General features: G+C 35.0%; 2 protein-coding genes and 1 non-coding gene across 5 annotated transcripts; 1 reads left to right on the top strand and 2 right to left on the bottom strand.

The window, feature by feature from the left end:
- Positions 1-240: 240 nt before the first annotated feature.
- LOC102622049 (hypothetical protein) lies at positions 241-5830 on the bottom strand. 2 transcript variants are annotated; one of them, XM_006474171.4, is made up of 5 exons: positions 5669-5830; positions 2808-4233; positions 2399-2610; positions 1820-2043; positions 241-1089 (listed from the first exon to the last, which is right to left on the bottom strand). In XM_006474171.4, exons 2-5 carry the CDS (start codon positions 4117-4119, stop codon positions 357-359), a joined length of 2481 nt encoding a protein of 826 aa, XP_006474234.1. In that variant the 5' UTR covers positions 4120-4233; positions 5669-5830; the 3' UTR covers positions 241-356. The 2 variants fall into 2 exon arrangements, with proteins under 2 accessions (XP_006474234.1, XP_006474236.1); XM_006474173.4 differs by lacking the exon at positions 5669-5830 and adding an exon at positions 4622-4756.
- A 3061-nt stretch (positions 5831-8891) lies between these two features.
- LOC102622752 (2-oxoglutarate-dependent dioxygenase DAO-like) lies at positions 8892-11305 on the top strand. 2 transcript variants are annotated; one of them, XM_006474174.4, is made up of 3 exons: positions 8892-9383; positions 10428-10743; positions 10848-11305. In XM_006474174.4, exons 1-3 carry the CDS (start codon positions 9049-9051, stop codon positions 11097-11099), a joined length of 903 nt encoding a protein of 300 aa, XP_006474237.1. In that variant the 5' UTR covers positions 8892-9048; the 3' UTR covers positions 11100-11305. The 2 variants fall into 2 exon arrangements, with proteins under 2 accessions (XP_006474237.1, XP_006474238.1); XM_006474175.4 differs by having other exon boundaries at positions 8901-9383; positions 10851-11305.
- Positions 11306-11954: 649 nt separating this feature from the next.
- MIR169A (microRNA MIR169a) lies at positions 11955-12704 on the bottom strand. The gene has a single exon (NR_129295.1). It is a non-coding gene; the product is annotated as a microRNA MIR169a (primary transcript).
- Between the last annotated feature and the right edge of the window lie 1666 nt (positions 12705-14370).

The raw sequence follows: 14370 nt of genomic DNA, 5'->3' as shown, positions 1-14370 counted from the left end.
ACTATAAAATGGGTGTTTAGCACTTTATAGCCCACTATTAAGGGATTTTGGTTTGCCTAGATTGTACTATTTAATTTATTTATTTATATTTCGAATGCAATCTCTTGTTAAAATGCAACAAAAAATGGGTATGCTTTTATCATCTGCAGAGTCTTGCAAAGATTATTCCCTCCAAGTAATATTTGATATATGCCTTTTATATGTGAAGTAAGCTTCATGACCATCCCATGAGCAATATGGTAGCAAAGCAATAGGAGACTAGAGGCATTTATAAATCTATGCTACCTTGTCATAAATAGCCATATTCGTAATTACTACAACAGCTTCAACCAAACTACCTAACAAAATATCGTAAGTTACGCCTTCTCCCTACCTGAACTTTGTGAACACATGGTATTCTCCCACTGATTAACAAGTTCTGTATACCCGTCTGCAGAACCGATAGAAAATTCAGCCAGTGAACTCATTGCAACTGACATTCCAGCACAAAGTACTCTTATGGCAACTTCAGCCATTTTCTCTGCAGTCATAACATCTTCTACTTCTCCAACCTCCACCAATTCCATATTACCACCAGATTCATCTGAGAATCCGGTTGTAAATCTCTTTGACCCAACTGGGGTCCTACGAGAGTCCTCTCTTTGTTGCTGTGCATAGAGGGACCCCATCCCAGCAGCAAAAAAGTCCAATCCGTCAAGTACTGGCATCTCCTGGATGCCATCAAGAAACTTTGACCACTGTATGCAAAGTCCAAATATTGGAAGGGTTCCACTGGACCGTCTTGGAGAAAATGGTAATTTTGACATATCAGCTTCACATCTCATGCAACGAAGAAGCCAGCCAGTTAGTGCATGCATATAGGATCGTTGAGAAGTGATCCATGACTCAAAACAAGCTCGCCAATTTCTAAGCTCTGTTTCAAGATTGGCAGCTGATCGTGCTAGCTTGTGAGGGTCAATAACTGACATGGAAGAGTGCCTCTTTGCATGAAGTTTTGATGGTGTGCCTGCTAGTAAAATCTTGGCTTCATCTAAGGTCTGTTTCTGTATTTGATGGCTTTCAGCCATTACTTTCCACATCCTCGCTAACCTGCAACACAATTACCATTAGTTTTCAGAATAGTATACAAAAGCCAAAAGTTCAGTTGCTGCAGCAAGTTTAACTCTGCCAAAGATTTTTGGGTTCAGAAAGTAATCATTTATGTTTTGCCATAGAAATTTCTGGGAACATGTAGAAACTAAATACCACATAGTAGCAATGAAGAGTAGCAAGATATTTAAAATTAATCCATATTGATACTGATTCTTTAGATAAACTGCTGATGCTTTCAATTTACATTAAGACTGACATATAAATATGAGAAAGGGGACAAAGTCAAATCTCAAAACTGTTTGTGCTGTTTATACGAAAGATATGATGTGAGAATGAAGCTACCAAGGAAAGGGAAAAATGAAGTTTGAAAATGAACTTGGATGAGAGGCTAAAATAAGGCAACACGAATGATCATACAATTCACAGCATGAAGAAGGTGTCAGTGAGTCTAGACTAATTAGGTTCCATAATGCTAAATTCAATATTAGATAAGAGTTGAAAATTAATTATATTTATCTTTTGAATCCATGCCCTCAATTCTTGCATGGATGATAATAAGACATTTTGAGTGCCAATTTAGATGCAAAATGGGCATTGAATGACCATTGTGTTCACTCTGCACTTGTATTTGAATAGAGAATGATACAGATGACTTTTACATTATGACATTTCTCTGGGTAACTTAAAGTCTGTTGTGGAGTGTACAAAAATAGTGTGAGTGACATACCCTTGTATCAATTCTACAAGTTGAGGCTGCAATTCTTCATCCCTCAAAGTCTCAATCCTCTTTGAGATAGCTTCAATTGAGTGAATTGAAACCTTTATCTGGGTATGCAAATCTCTAATAGCTGCCCTAGTTTTATCCACAGCAGAGGGATCGTCCCCTTTCACATCTTGATTTCTGAGTTGCTTACACTTTTTGTCATAAGCAATCCGAACCTTTTCTCCAGACTGCATTACAAGGTAAGAAAGGATCAATTTTCCATTTTTACTTTTGGGAACACATAATCAGCAATTAGCATAGCTTTGCTAGAAAGTCTAGAGAAAATCAATTTTATTGACTATATATTTTAACTGCAATGAGAATCATGGGCGATGTAACTTCAAAAGCAGAGAAATCATTTTTATCCAAGTGTATACGATAAGGAATTGGTTAAATTTTTCAATAATTTCATGATTACTATGCAAAATTTCGTTGAGAGTAGATTTTGCTTGAACTTTTCATTCTCGGATAGAAATTCATCTGAAGAAAATTCTGATAAATCACTGACCAATGTAATATGTGAGTTGAAGTTTATAAGTATACCCTGACTTCGTCGTAGAGTTTCTTCTCCCAGGCATATAATCTATCCAGTGTTGACTGGTGGCTGCCAGAAAACATGCAGGATTCCTCTGAGAAATCACTACTGCTTTCATCCCCTTCATCTCTGGAACTTGAAGATTTGATTAAAAATCTTGATGAGGACGAGCGTGATGAAGCTGAGCGGAACAAAGCTACTGGATTCAACATTTTCATGGCTGCAAAAACAAAATATAAAAAGGATTCAAAATCTTCAGAATTTTCACTGTTCTAGATCCCCAATTTTAAACTTTTAATTTCCACCAAATCAAGATATCATAAAGATCAATAAGATATCTTTTCTCAAGTTATCAAACATAGAAGTCAATCTTCATTCTAGTTGCAATGAAATAAATCTGTTAATATAAGTATGAACCTGAGAGTTCATTTGATGTTGCTGAGTGCTGGGCTCTGCTAGCCTCTAACAACACTGAAACTTCATTGGCAGCATTGCAAACAACCATGAATTGAGCTTCAAGGTCCTTGATCACTTCTGCCATGCTTGTTGGCCTCCGGTTTACATAGACAGTAAAACCTGGTGTTTCCTTAGCTTCCTGATCACCAACTGCCATTTCTTGATTTCTAACTCGAACTTGCCCAGCTGTTTGAGCTCGCGACACTTCTATGCTTGCCCTATCATGGGATTGTAAATCTTGCATTTCATGTGTGGCATCGCATTCACAATCTGTTTCCCCCTCCTCCTCCTCCTCATCATCATCATTGTCGTCGTCGTCGTCGTCATCACCAACATCTTCCACAAGAACTTCTTCTGTTCTGCAATTTTTATCAACTTTAGCCCTTTCATCTTTTACATGTACCTTATTCTCAGAATCTTCTTGTTCAGTTACATCTTCCTCTAAGTCAGGAATCCCTTCTTCTTCTCGAACCTGCCTTAGCCCTCTGATCTCATCATCCAAGGTTGTTTGTTCAAGACTACTTCGGTTGGGATAGCCATAGTAGTCCAATGATGAAAATGGATTCCAAAAGAAATCCCATTGTGAAGTCTGTGGTGAAGGGGGAGGAATATTGGGCCTATTGTTGGGGGAATAAGAGAAAAATGAAGAATTCATTGGTGACGATTGCGTTGCAAAGAACCCCTCAATTCCGAAGTGGTGCATTGGAGAGTAAGTTTCAACTTGGACTGCTTCTGGTGATTGAGGCCTTTCTTCAACTGAAACTGCTGGGTTCCCACGTGGCCTTAAGTAATTTAGGTTCATGCTTGAATTGTGTTGAGATGGCATTGCAAAGAATCCATCGTCAGTTCCAAATTGGCGAATTGGAGAATAAGTTTCAACTCGGACTGTTTCTGGTGATTGAGGCCTCTCTTCCACTGAAATTGCTGGGATCCCAGTTGACCTCAAGTAATTTACTTTCAAAGTTGAATTGGGTTTAGACTGAATTTGTGCTGGTGAGAAGGATGTTGGTGAAATTGAGATGAAGCCAGAACTCTTTTTCTTTACTGGGGTAAATGGTGGGGTTATAAATGAATCTAGCATGAACTCGCGGGGTTCATCTCCTTCAACATACTCTTTAAGTGCAGCAGAAACTCTTTTCAAGGACTGGATATAGGCTAAATGTCCAGAGGCAAATCGGGTTCTTTGCTCTACGGCCTGTTTGATGAATCGCCTTCTATCTTTACAAAGCTGAACTGCCTCTTCATCATCCAGCTTCGAAGTAGAACATCCCATTTCTCACTTCTTTCACTTTACCTTTACTACCTCTGAATATTTAAAGCTCAGACCAAAATGAAAATTCCAATAGCTTTCTTTCGTATTTCTCACTAGATTCATAGAGCTGTGATGCTGCTCAACAAGAAAGACAACGGTCAAAAACAAACTTAAATCATATCAAAAGATTATCAAGCATGTAGAGAGCAAGAACACAAACAAACAGGGATGAACGACTAAGACATAAGTTTGAGGGTAAATTTATTTGCGAAAGAACTTCAAAATCTTTTGGTGCCTTTCTTAAATTTCAAGTCATTTAGAAGCCTTGCATAACAGAACATGGAAATCAAGATTCTTTTGATCTCTCTTTCAAATAATCAAGAGAACTCAGCCCCCTCAAACCCTCACTAAGCAACAACAGTCACACAATTTGGAACAATAAGCCTGACACGAAAGAAAGCATCAATGATGACCATATAATTATTTGCAAGACCAAAGGATAACCACCAAAAAGCAAAATTACCGAGAGATTGTAAGAGAAGAGCAAACAGAGAGAGATATAAGTTCCTATAAAGAAAAAAGGAATGAACAGTCAATGTGTAGAAAGATTATTTTTAGTTACAAGGTAGTGATCAAAAGAAGATAAAGCTTTTAAAGCAGAAAAAAAAAGAAGGAATACCAAAATGCAGAGTTCACACGGCAAAATCTGGAAGTGTTATAAAACTAAATTGCTACAAAAACAAAGGAACAAAAAACGTAAACCCCTTCAAAATGAAACATTTTCTTCCTGCTCAAGATAATTGTATGAGCTCTCACACTTTGATGAGAAGCAAATTCTGAGAGAATATTACTCTTGAACCTCATGTAGACCAGAAATTAAAGTATCAAAAAGAGGCAACATAACTGTAAATGGAATCATCCATTGGAAAATAAAAATAAAAATAAAAGAGGACGCAGATGCTAGAGTACTAGCAGAAAGAAGAGTATGATAGAAGATGTATCCAAGAAAATAAACTGAAAAATGGTTTTCAAAAAAATACTTAAAATTCCCATTTCGAGAAATAATAAATTCTCACAAGGAAGAAAATAAGTACTCATGAAGACGGAAAAGAAATTAAAACCATATCACAATATGAACATTAAATACTACCATTTGCAAAAAAATGACAAATGACAGATTAACTATAAGCTAAAATTTTTTGAAAAAAAAAATGACCGCCCCTCTGAAAAATCTGGAAAAATAAATTTCAGTGTGGAAACAAATAAAGATGTGAGCTTTACATGAAACATAACTAAACGTACAAACTTGAAATGAAAAATCGGAACTTGGGTTTCATTTTAGGAATTCTGTCAGCTCTTTAACCAAAAATAAATAAAAATAAAATAAAACAAAATAAAATCCATAACTAAAACAGCAATGAATGAGCAAAAACAAGCTTCCCAGGGCATGAAAATTAGAGGGGGAAAAAATAAAGAAAAATGAACAGTAATGTCGATTGACATTTGCATTTTGCGGCATAATAATTCTCAAGAAATGGGAAAATTAAAAGAAGTGAAGAACGTTCATTACCTGAGAGAATTATAAGCTGATTATGAGAAGAAAATGGAGCTCGATTAGAGAGAGAGAGAGAGAGAGGGAAATGAGAGAGAGAGACGTTGAGAAAAAGCAACGGTCAAAAATTGTAAAATTGCAAGTGAAAGAAGAAAAAAAAACATAAAAAAAACAAAATTAAAGCTTCGGGTTGGAGAACTAACTAAAGTGAGAGAATAAGATGAGCAAACAGCGAATATGACTCGCTTGGCTTGTTGCCCTCCATGTTTAGTTTTATTTCGTTTTTGCCACTGAACTTTTTCTCTAGTTATAAATTATTTTTGTATTTGCATAGTTAATTCTTTTCGCATTTTAAGACTTTTTAGACTGAAAATCTCTCCATTAATGAAGTTCGGCTTTGAATATCAATAGACTTCTTTAAAAGGAAAGAAAATCTGAAAATGATTACGGTAGATTGCATTATTGCCCCCCAATTTGATTGAAACGGACTTATTCCAAACCATCAATAATAATCAATAATTCTAAAATTCACAATTATTATCTTAAAAAATTTTAAAATATGACAGCTCAATTATGACTGATACGTCGTTTTAGTCATCAGTATTAATAAATTTATTATAAATTATAATTTCACATGTGACAACTTAAATGTTACATTTATTAAAATTAAATTGTTGGAATAATAGTTAGAAATCGAACACCTGTAGTTGTAAGCTATGCTTCAAGATTGAAACTTGAAAGAGCATCAAATCACGTTATGCCATACGAATTTAGATATTTGGTGGACTCTTTATTAATATAAATTCATTTGTGTAAACTTATTTATTGTTATCCGAATATCTTTATTAAAAAAAAAAAAGGATAAATAATGTAGCATCCGAAACGCATTTACTTACCGCTGTGTACTTACAAGCTGCTGGTAACGTCTAACAAGTAACAGAGTGGGACCCACAATCACAATAATGTATCTGATAAGTTCTCACGTGCCGAGTTAAATCAACAGACGGTACGCTACAGACGTCACGCCATCCAATCCTCAGAGACAAAATTTATATTTCGGATGGGACCCATTCGACAGCGGCACTGATTCTGCGTGCGCCTGTCTTGTAATTCCGTAAGGAGGTGAGGGTATTTGAGTAATTTAGGCAGTCGATAAAGTAAAAGCAAGCCCACCGTAATCACTGTAAAGATAAAGAAGGAACCTTGTCCCACGCAAGACTTGGAAGATGCCTCGATAACGGCAACTTTGGAAAATACCCTCAGCTTGTCTTTTAAATTTCAGAATTGCCCTTCTATGATAATGTGAAGTCTTCCTCGACTCCATCGGGTATTAGTTTAAAGAATTTGTTCCCACTAATGTTTGGGTTATTCAAAGTGAATGATTAATTTTATTGCAGTGTAATTTCGGTAACATATCAAATTTATCTAAATAATTTTATAAAAAAAAAAAAAAAGACTTTTCATACGGGACTTGAACTCTTACTTAATAATGTGGATTAGAATATAGGCGATCCTAAAAAAATTAAAAATCGTTTAAAGCTATTGTTTTGGATTAAATTAGTTATGATGAACATTTTCATTATTTAAAACTATTGAAAGAACGGGGGTTTGACTTTATTATATATGTAATATCCAAAAACTAAGAAAAACAAAATAAGAAAATTACCATTAGGGACTCTTGAATCCAGATGTACATCATGTGAACCAACCAACTTGGGATCCTTCTTCCCAATTGCATTATCATATTTATATATATTATTCCTTAATTTGTCCCTGTAATCATAACAGCGAAATAGATTTTTTTTACTTTAATCAAATCCCCTAAGATTCTTTACTGCTTGTACCTTTTTATTTTGTTTTATTTTGGTTAACTCTCGGATGGAATCTGCATCTGTATGCGCAGTACAGAAGTTATACCTTAAACTATGTAACTGTTGTTGGCTAATGATCATGTTTGTTTACTTATGTTATGTGGTTAATTAATGTAGCTAAAAGGATTATTTAAGAAGTTGGCTAGTGTACAAAGGTTGTCCTTGGATGCATGACTGTATAGTTTATTATATCACACAAGTCAGGAATGTTATGAGACACAACAGTAACTCTTGTGATTTGATATGTTAAATTAACAGTTCTAGTTATGACATTATGATCATTACCATGCAATAACCAAACTTATTAAACAAAATAGTTATAAGAAAAATTATTTTGTGATCCCATAGATGATTCGTTGATAGAGTCGAGGGAGTTAATAATGTGAAAACAAGAAAATAAAAATAAAAAAGCAAGAGAGTCTGAGCTTATAATTTCCTGAAAGGCAGTCCATCTTGGATGAAATTGCCACAACTTTTCCAAGACATGCCGGACTTTCAGCATTTTTGTTTATATTCATCATATTGGAGCTGTGTCCTTTTCCTAGATTGTAGACAAACAAGTAAACAATTTTTAAAATTCAAATTAAACTATGAGTATATGAAAAAGGGAAAATAAAAAATAAAATAAATAAATGCGTGAACAAAGCCCAATTCTTCCCCCTCACAAAAATACTCCATATTTATTATTTGTTTACTTATTTAATTTCCCATTCCTCTTGTAAATGCACGACAGTTTGTTGAACCGTTCGATTAATATTGTATTACAACGGGGCATAAGTAATAAACTGAATTGAAACGTGCAATCTTATATATGTTAATTCAATACCTTCAATATTATAATCCAAATTATAAGCAGATTCAATCTCAAGTATAGTTTATTGTGTGTCACATAACTCAAATAATTAAAATCATTTGTGATTATAACTAATACTACATTGTCTCCTTCCATGTTCCCTACTAGCTTCTTTGCATTATAATAACTAGAGGCATTTCATAGAATCGATGTTCTTGAGTTTCAAGTTGATGAAAGAGTTTGTAAGTGTCCAAGTGTAGAGACACGCAAATTAAGCGTACAAATCAAATTCCCTCTTTTTTTTTTTTTTTAAACCGTACGTCGATCATTTTTTATGGCACCATCCTTGTCTATCTTGGAGCTAATCATTACTAGAGTTTGTTCAATCAAATATTGTCAACAAAATTACCTATTTTTCAATTGCAAATCCTTCATGTGGTTGTTTTAATCATGTCACAACCTTTTCAAAGAACGTAATGATGACCGATTTAATAATTGAATCCTATCATATAAGGTTTGTTCGTGATCAAATATTTTGACACGATTAATGTACATGGATACATCCTAACATTCTATGCATTTTGCAGGCCAAGTTAACATTAGTCAACAGGCCGGGACACATTTGTCTTGACCATGATGCTTTTTAACATAAACATCCAAAATTGGTATAAGAAAAGTAGTTCAATCTTGTCGGGCAAATTACGTATTCACCAGATAAACAAATAAAAAGTGAGATGGAGGAGAGGAGAAGGATCCCGACGATAGATCTGGGGGAATTCCCGAAGCAGCTGAAGAAACTGAGAGAAGCAAGCGAGGAATGGGGATGCTTCAGGGTGGTGAACCACAAGGTCTCGTCAACGCTGATGGCGGAAATGAAGCAAGTGGTGAGGGAGCTTTTGGATCTTCCTCTCGAGATCAAACGACGCAACACCGATGTGATCGCCGGCAGCGGCTACATGGCTCCCACCCAGAAGAATCCTCTGTATGAAGCTTTGGGTCTCTACGACATGGCTTCTTCTCAAGCTGTTGCTGACTTTTGTTCTCACCTGGATGCCTCTCCTCATCAGAGGTATGTCGTGTCGTGTGCAAAATTTATTTATTTACTTTGTTCAATTATTTAATTATTCGCTCCGTATATTTTACGGATTTTGTTCAGTAGTAGTAATAGAACGAGTCACGTCTTGACAGTACGTAATACGTGCAACAGTGGGCACCGAATCAGAATTGATATCAGAGAGTTTATCATCATCAATTTGGATTACACAAGTCCTTTTCTGAAGAATATAGTCATTTCGATGTAAAGTCGGGAACAAACTTATGTCCTCAATTAGAAAATCGTGAAAAGTCAGGAAAAATCTGTGGAAAATCATGAAAACTATGATTATTTCAATATATTGTAGGGACTAAACTATCTCCTTTTTAATTTATCCATTATTATTATTATTATCATGAGCTGCCTTCCCAATGAAAATGTGCCACTAGATCAAGGTCTCAGTGGCGGACTTTAAAAGTTTACTCCTACAATTTTTTACTCACTTAGTTCCTATTGAATGTTATAATTTTTAAGTTATAGTTACTATAAAAAAAATTATAATTATAAAATAAAAATTAATAGTGTATAATAAATATAACTTTCACAAAATTAGTAAAAATATCATGAGTTCTTTATTACATTAGCGGTAGATCAAATGAATTTATCTTCTAAATTATAGCAATTAGTGTTTATCAAATATTTTATTATTATAGTTTAAGTTACAGTTGTTCAGCTTCAATATTAAATACGTCTTTAAAATTTCAATTCTAACTTTGCATTGAGTAGTTTGCATTGGTAACGGTTTAAAAGAAAAAAAAGATTATAATATATAACAATTCTCAACTTTTTATATCAAATTGAGTTAAAGTTTCTAAAATTTCTTTTTAAGTTAAAATAAAAAAAAATCAGTCAAAAAATCTAACATATAACTAGAAAACATGATTGGAAAATTTGAAAAAAAAAAAATCATATGATGAACCATTTGGTAAGTTTAATGTATCCTTAGTCCTCACTGACAGTAAGTTATTTTCGAGTTGCAGTTTTATTCACTCACGTTTTCTTTGTGCTTGAAATTACCAGAGAGACAATAGAGAAATATGCTCAAGCAATACAAGAGTTGGCCGTGGATTTGGCGCATAAATTGGCCGAGAGTATGGGGTTGATGGACAGTGTGTTCCAGGATTGGCCTTGCCAGTTTAGGATAAACAAGTACAACTTCGCTCCAGAAAGCGTAGGCTCCCCTGGAGTGCAATTACACACAGATTCAGGGTTCCTTACTATTCTTCAAGATGATGAAAATGTTGGTGGCCTCGAAGTGATGGACAGAGCTGGTGCATTTGTACCTGTTGATCCCTTGCCCGGCACCCTCCTTGTCAATCTTGGAGACATTGCCACGGTGCGCAAATTGTATTTTTCACACATGTATAAATTTTTTTTTTCCATTGACAATTAGATTCTTAATTAATTTGAGTTAGTTGTTTGTGATTTGATAAAAATCAGCAGGTATGGAGTAACGGAAGGTTGCTCAATGTGAAGCATAGAGTGCAGTGCAAGGAATCAGCAATAAGAGTATCGATTGCCACATTTCTATTGGGACCAAAGGAGGCAGCAGTGGAAGCTCCAGCAGAGTTTGTTGATGCAGAACACCCACGTCTTTATGTACCAATTACTTTTGAAGACTACAGAAAGCTCCGACTGTCCACGAATTTGCAGGCGGGTGAAGCTCTTGAACTTGTACGTTCTCATTCCTGAAACAATAAGCAAGAAAATTACATTGCATAGCTGACTGACATTTTAAATAACACAGCTCATGCGCAACTCCCCGTCTTTATCCATACTGCAAATTAAATGTGCCTAAATGGGATTCAATTTCTAGAATTCAGGTATCTGTAATAGCTTTCATATTTCAAGAATGGTATTTAATCAATCATAAGCCCACGAGAGATTGATCCAATTAATTAATGCTTAAACCCATGGTTAGCGCTCATGATGTTTGGGGTTAGAACAGCACCTGTGGGCGCCTCTCGTTGGCGTTTGGCACGCAATTGGTTACCCCTCGTACAAGCAACTCCATATACAGAGTCTGGCATCATCAAACACTCTTAAAGACAATCAAGTGAAACCGTACAGTCTGACAAAGGATCAAAGAGAGCGAACTTGAACGAAGGATAACCAGACCGCCGGAAGAAATTAACATATAGCTAATACATTTAGCTATCAAATGCTGCGTATGCATTAATTTCGACGCCTTGTCATCCCTATAACAATGTGTGATAGAAATTTTCATGGGACCCTCTTATTCGGTCTGGGATTATACATACCTCGGGAATCAAACTTTTCAATTTCTTTTTCAGGCTGAGCTCGGAGATGGCAAATACTTACCTGACCTAGTCCATTGTCATCCCTACTGCAAAATGATACAGAATTACAAAGTTGTAAATGAGATATTCATGAGATGTTTTCGGTAATTGAAATATCTTGCATATTTCAATAATTTGGGACGGATTTTTCATGAAGTAGGGACTTCCCGGTTGACCAATTGGTACTTCTTTTATAAAATTATAATAGTAGTCATTAAATTCGATCGTAACTTTCATAGACGCACACGCTATGTACAAAATTATTAAAATTTCATGATAATGCAGATGAGGAGAGGTTCCTCACTCCTTGTCAAAATTGATGCACGATTAATTATTTTAATTTGTTCGATAATCAAGCTATCTATTCCTTCGCTCCAGTTCTTGCATGAACAGTGGATCGACGAGCCCGCTATTGTGTGCATAATAAATACAGCATAAAATCACACTCCAACCAAAGATTGTGTCATCCCCAATTCTACAACTGTTTGCATAAAAGGTTGTACAAATGCAAGGAGAAACGCCAAAGCTCCAAGAAAAAACTTTTAATTATTTCTAACTAGATTATTGCAAAATATATGCCACCCTAAAATAAGCTTATCATTAAGAACAGCATTGCTTAACTCTGTTGGTTGTAATAGAGATTTTGTACTGTTCATGGATCCGGAAAAATGGCTCAAGGAGGAGAAGTCAGAAAAATGGGGGAAAAATAAAAATGTGACGCAGAGCTCATTAGATGAACATAGTATCATAGATCACCTGAGAATAGAAAGAATCATCTGGTGCTGCATTGCTGAGGTTGGTTGTCAGTGTCCGAGAGTCTCAGATGAGAAGATAGAGAGCGGAGTTGAGACAAGAATGGCCTGCCGTATGATATTATGGTCAATGCCGTCGGCAAGTCATTCTTGGCTCTAGATCCTCTACCTGTCCCTTCATATAAGAAACCCTAGACCAATTTCCAACCTTTGTTATTCTTTCTATATATAAGGTAGCACTTGATTGTAAACTTCTACACACTGTGAATATTTATCGGATTTTGAGTCTCATGTGCTATTGGGGGCATCATGCGTTTTGTAAACTTATTATCCGAAATAAGTTTGATGCTATTAGTTGCCCATACTACTTGCATCCCAAATTCCCTCTTAAGACTTTTTCGTGAGGTATCAAAACAACTAGCTCAATAAAAGCTTTTGAACTTTATTATTATACATTAATAATTTTTGGCCGAGCAAACGAGATGAACTTCTGAGTTCTGACCTACTAGTTCCCTTGCAATTAAGTTTATGGGGACTGAGAGAGCGAGCGATCAATATGACCGTGGCCATGCTTCGTATACAACATGTTATTAGTGGGGTATTTGTTCTGACTCACGATCAACAAATATTTCAAGTTCAAGGATAGAAAATAGGATAAGGCTAATTTTGACTCCTATTAGGGCATCCATGTGGCCAATGAGCTGGTTGAGTTCTTGTTCTAGCCTTTTCTTTTGCATACGAATATACTCTAAAGCTTCTTCAACAAAGAACCTGTAGTTCTTGTCTTCGCCATATCCAAATGGTCACCACAACCCTAGCTAGCAGCTAGATTAAAGACGTGTAACGCACTTCAACCGGGACAGGGAAAATTAGTAATCCAAATTAAGCAAATTAAGTACAGAACAATGGAATAAAGTTTCTAGCTAGATTGAGAGAAAGAGAGAAAATTGTTGCCGTGCTCTTCAATTCTTGATGCCGTCCCGCACGTCTAAAGGAATTTATTCTAAGAACAAGCATGCATGATTTAACACATTCACAAGGTACAGAAAATTGGATAAGTTTTTGGCCCAACGTTATGGCATCTGTGTGGTCAGTGAGGTTGGTTTTCTTGTTCCATATATAGGCTTTTTCTTTTGCTCACTAATTAAATATTATAAAGCTTCTTCAACAAGAACATGAGTTCACTTCTTCCCCACATGCACTTGAAGACCTTGGCTGGTTTAAATGTGGGGAATCCTAATCCAATCTATCGTTATGATTGTATGTGGGGAACTTATGTACATAATTAACACTTGTCCGAGAAGCGTTTGAGTGGATAATTTTTAAGTAATTTTATTTAATTATTCACTTAAAGTTGAATCTTAAAAAAGATAGGAGTTAAAAAAATTGATTTAAACTTTTTCATTCCCTATCTTAAATAATAATAATAATTTATGTGGGTAACTTATGTACATAGTTAACACTTGTCCCCAAAGCGCTTGAGTGAATAATTTTTAAGTAAGTTTATTTAACTAGACATCTAAATTTAAATCTTAAAAAAAATAGGAATTTAAAAAAATTAATTTAAATTTTATCTATTTCTTATCTTAATAATAATAATAATAATAATAATAATAATAATAATAATAATAATAAACTCTCAAATAATTATAACTTTGAAGAAAAGTTATTGATGTAAAATTTTGACTTTTTGAAAGGAAAGAGGCATGAATTGTGGGACTAAGGGAATCGCATTCGCATATAGTTTACAGATTTTATATCCTCTCATCTCATGTTTCAAATTTTCAATAAAAACAACTAATTATCTATTATGTTAACCCACTAAGAAACAGAATCAATTCCAGCCGGATAAAATTTTACATCAATAACTTTTCTTCAAAGTTATCAATTCTAGATGTAAACAAGCACACA

Source organism: Citrus sinensis, chromosome 9 (genome assembly GCF_022201045.2).
Source record: "Citrus sinensis cultivar Valencia sweet orange chromosome 9, DVS_A1.0, whole genome shotgun sequence".
NCBI classification, from domain to species: domain Eukaryota; kingdom Viridiplantae; phylum Streptophyta; class Magnoliopsida; order Sapindales; family Rutaceae; genus Citrus; species Citrus sinensis.
This window is presented reverse-complemented; position numbering and strand designations above follow the sequence as displayed.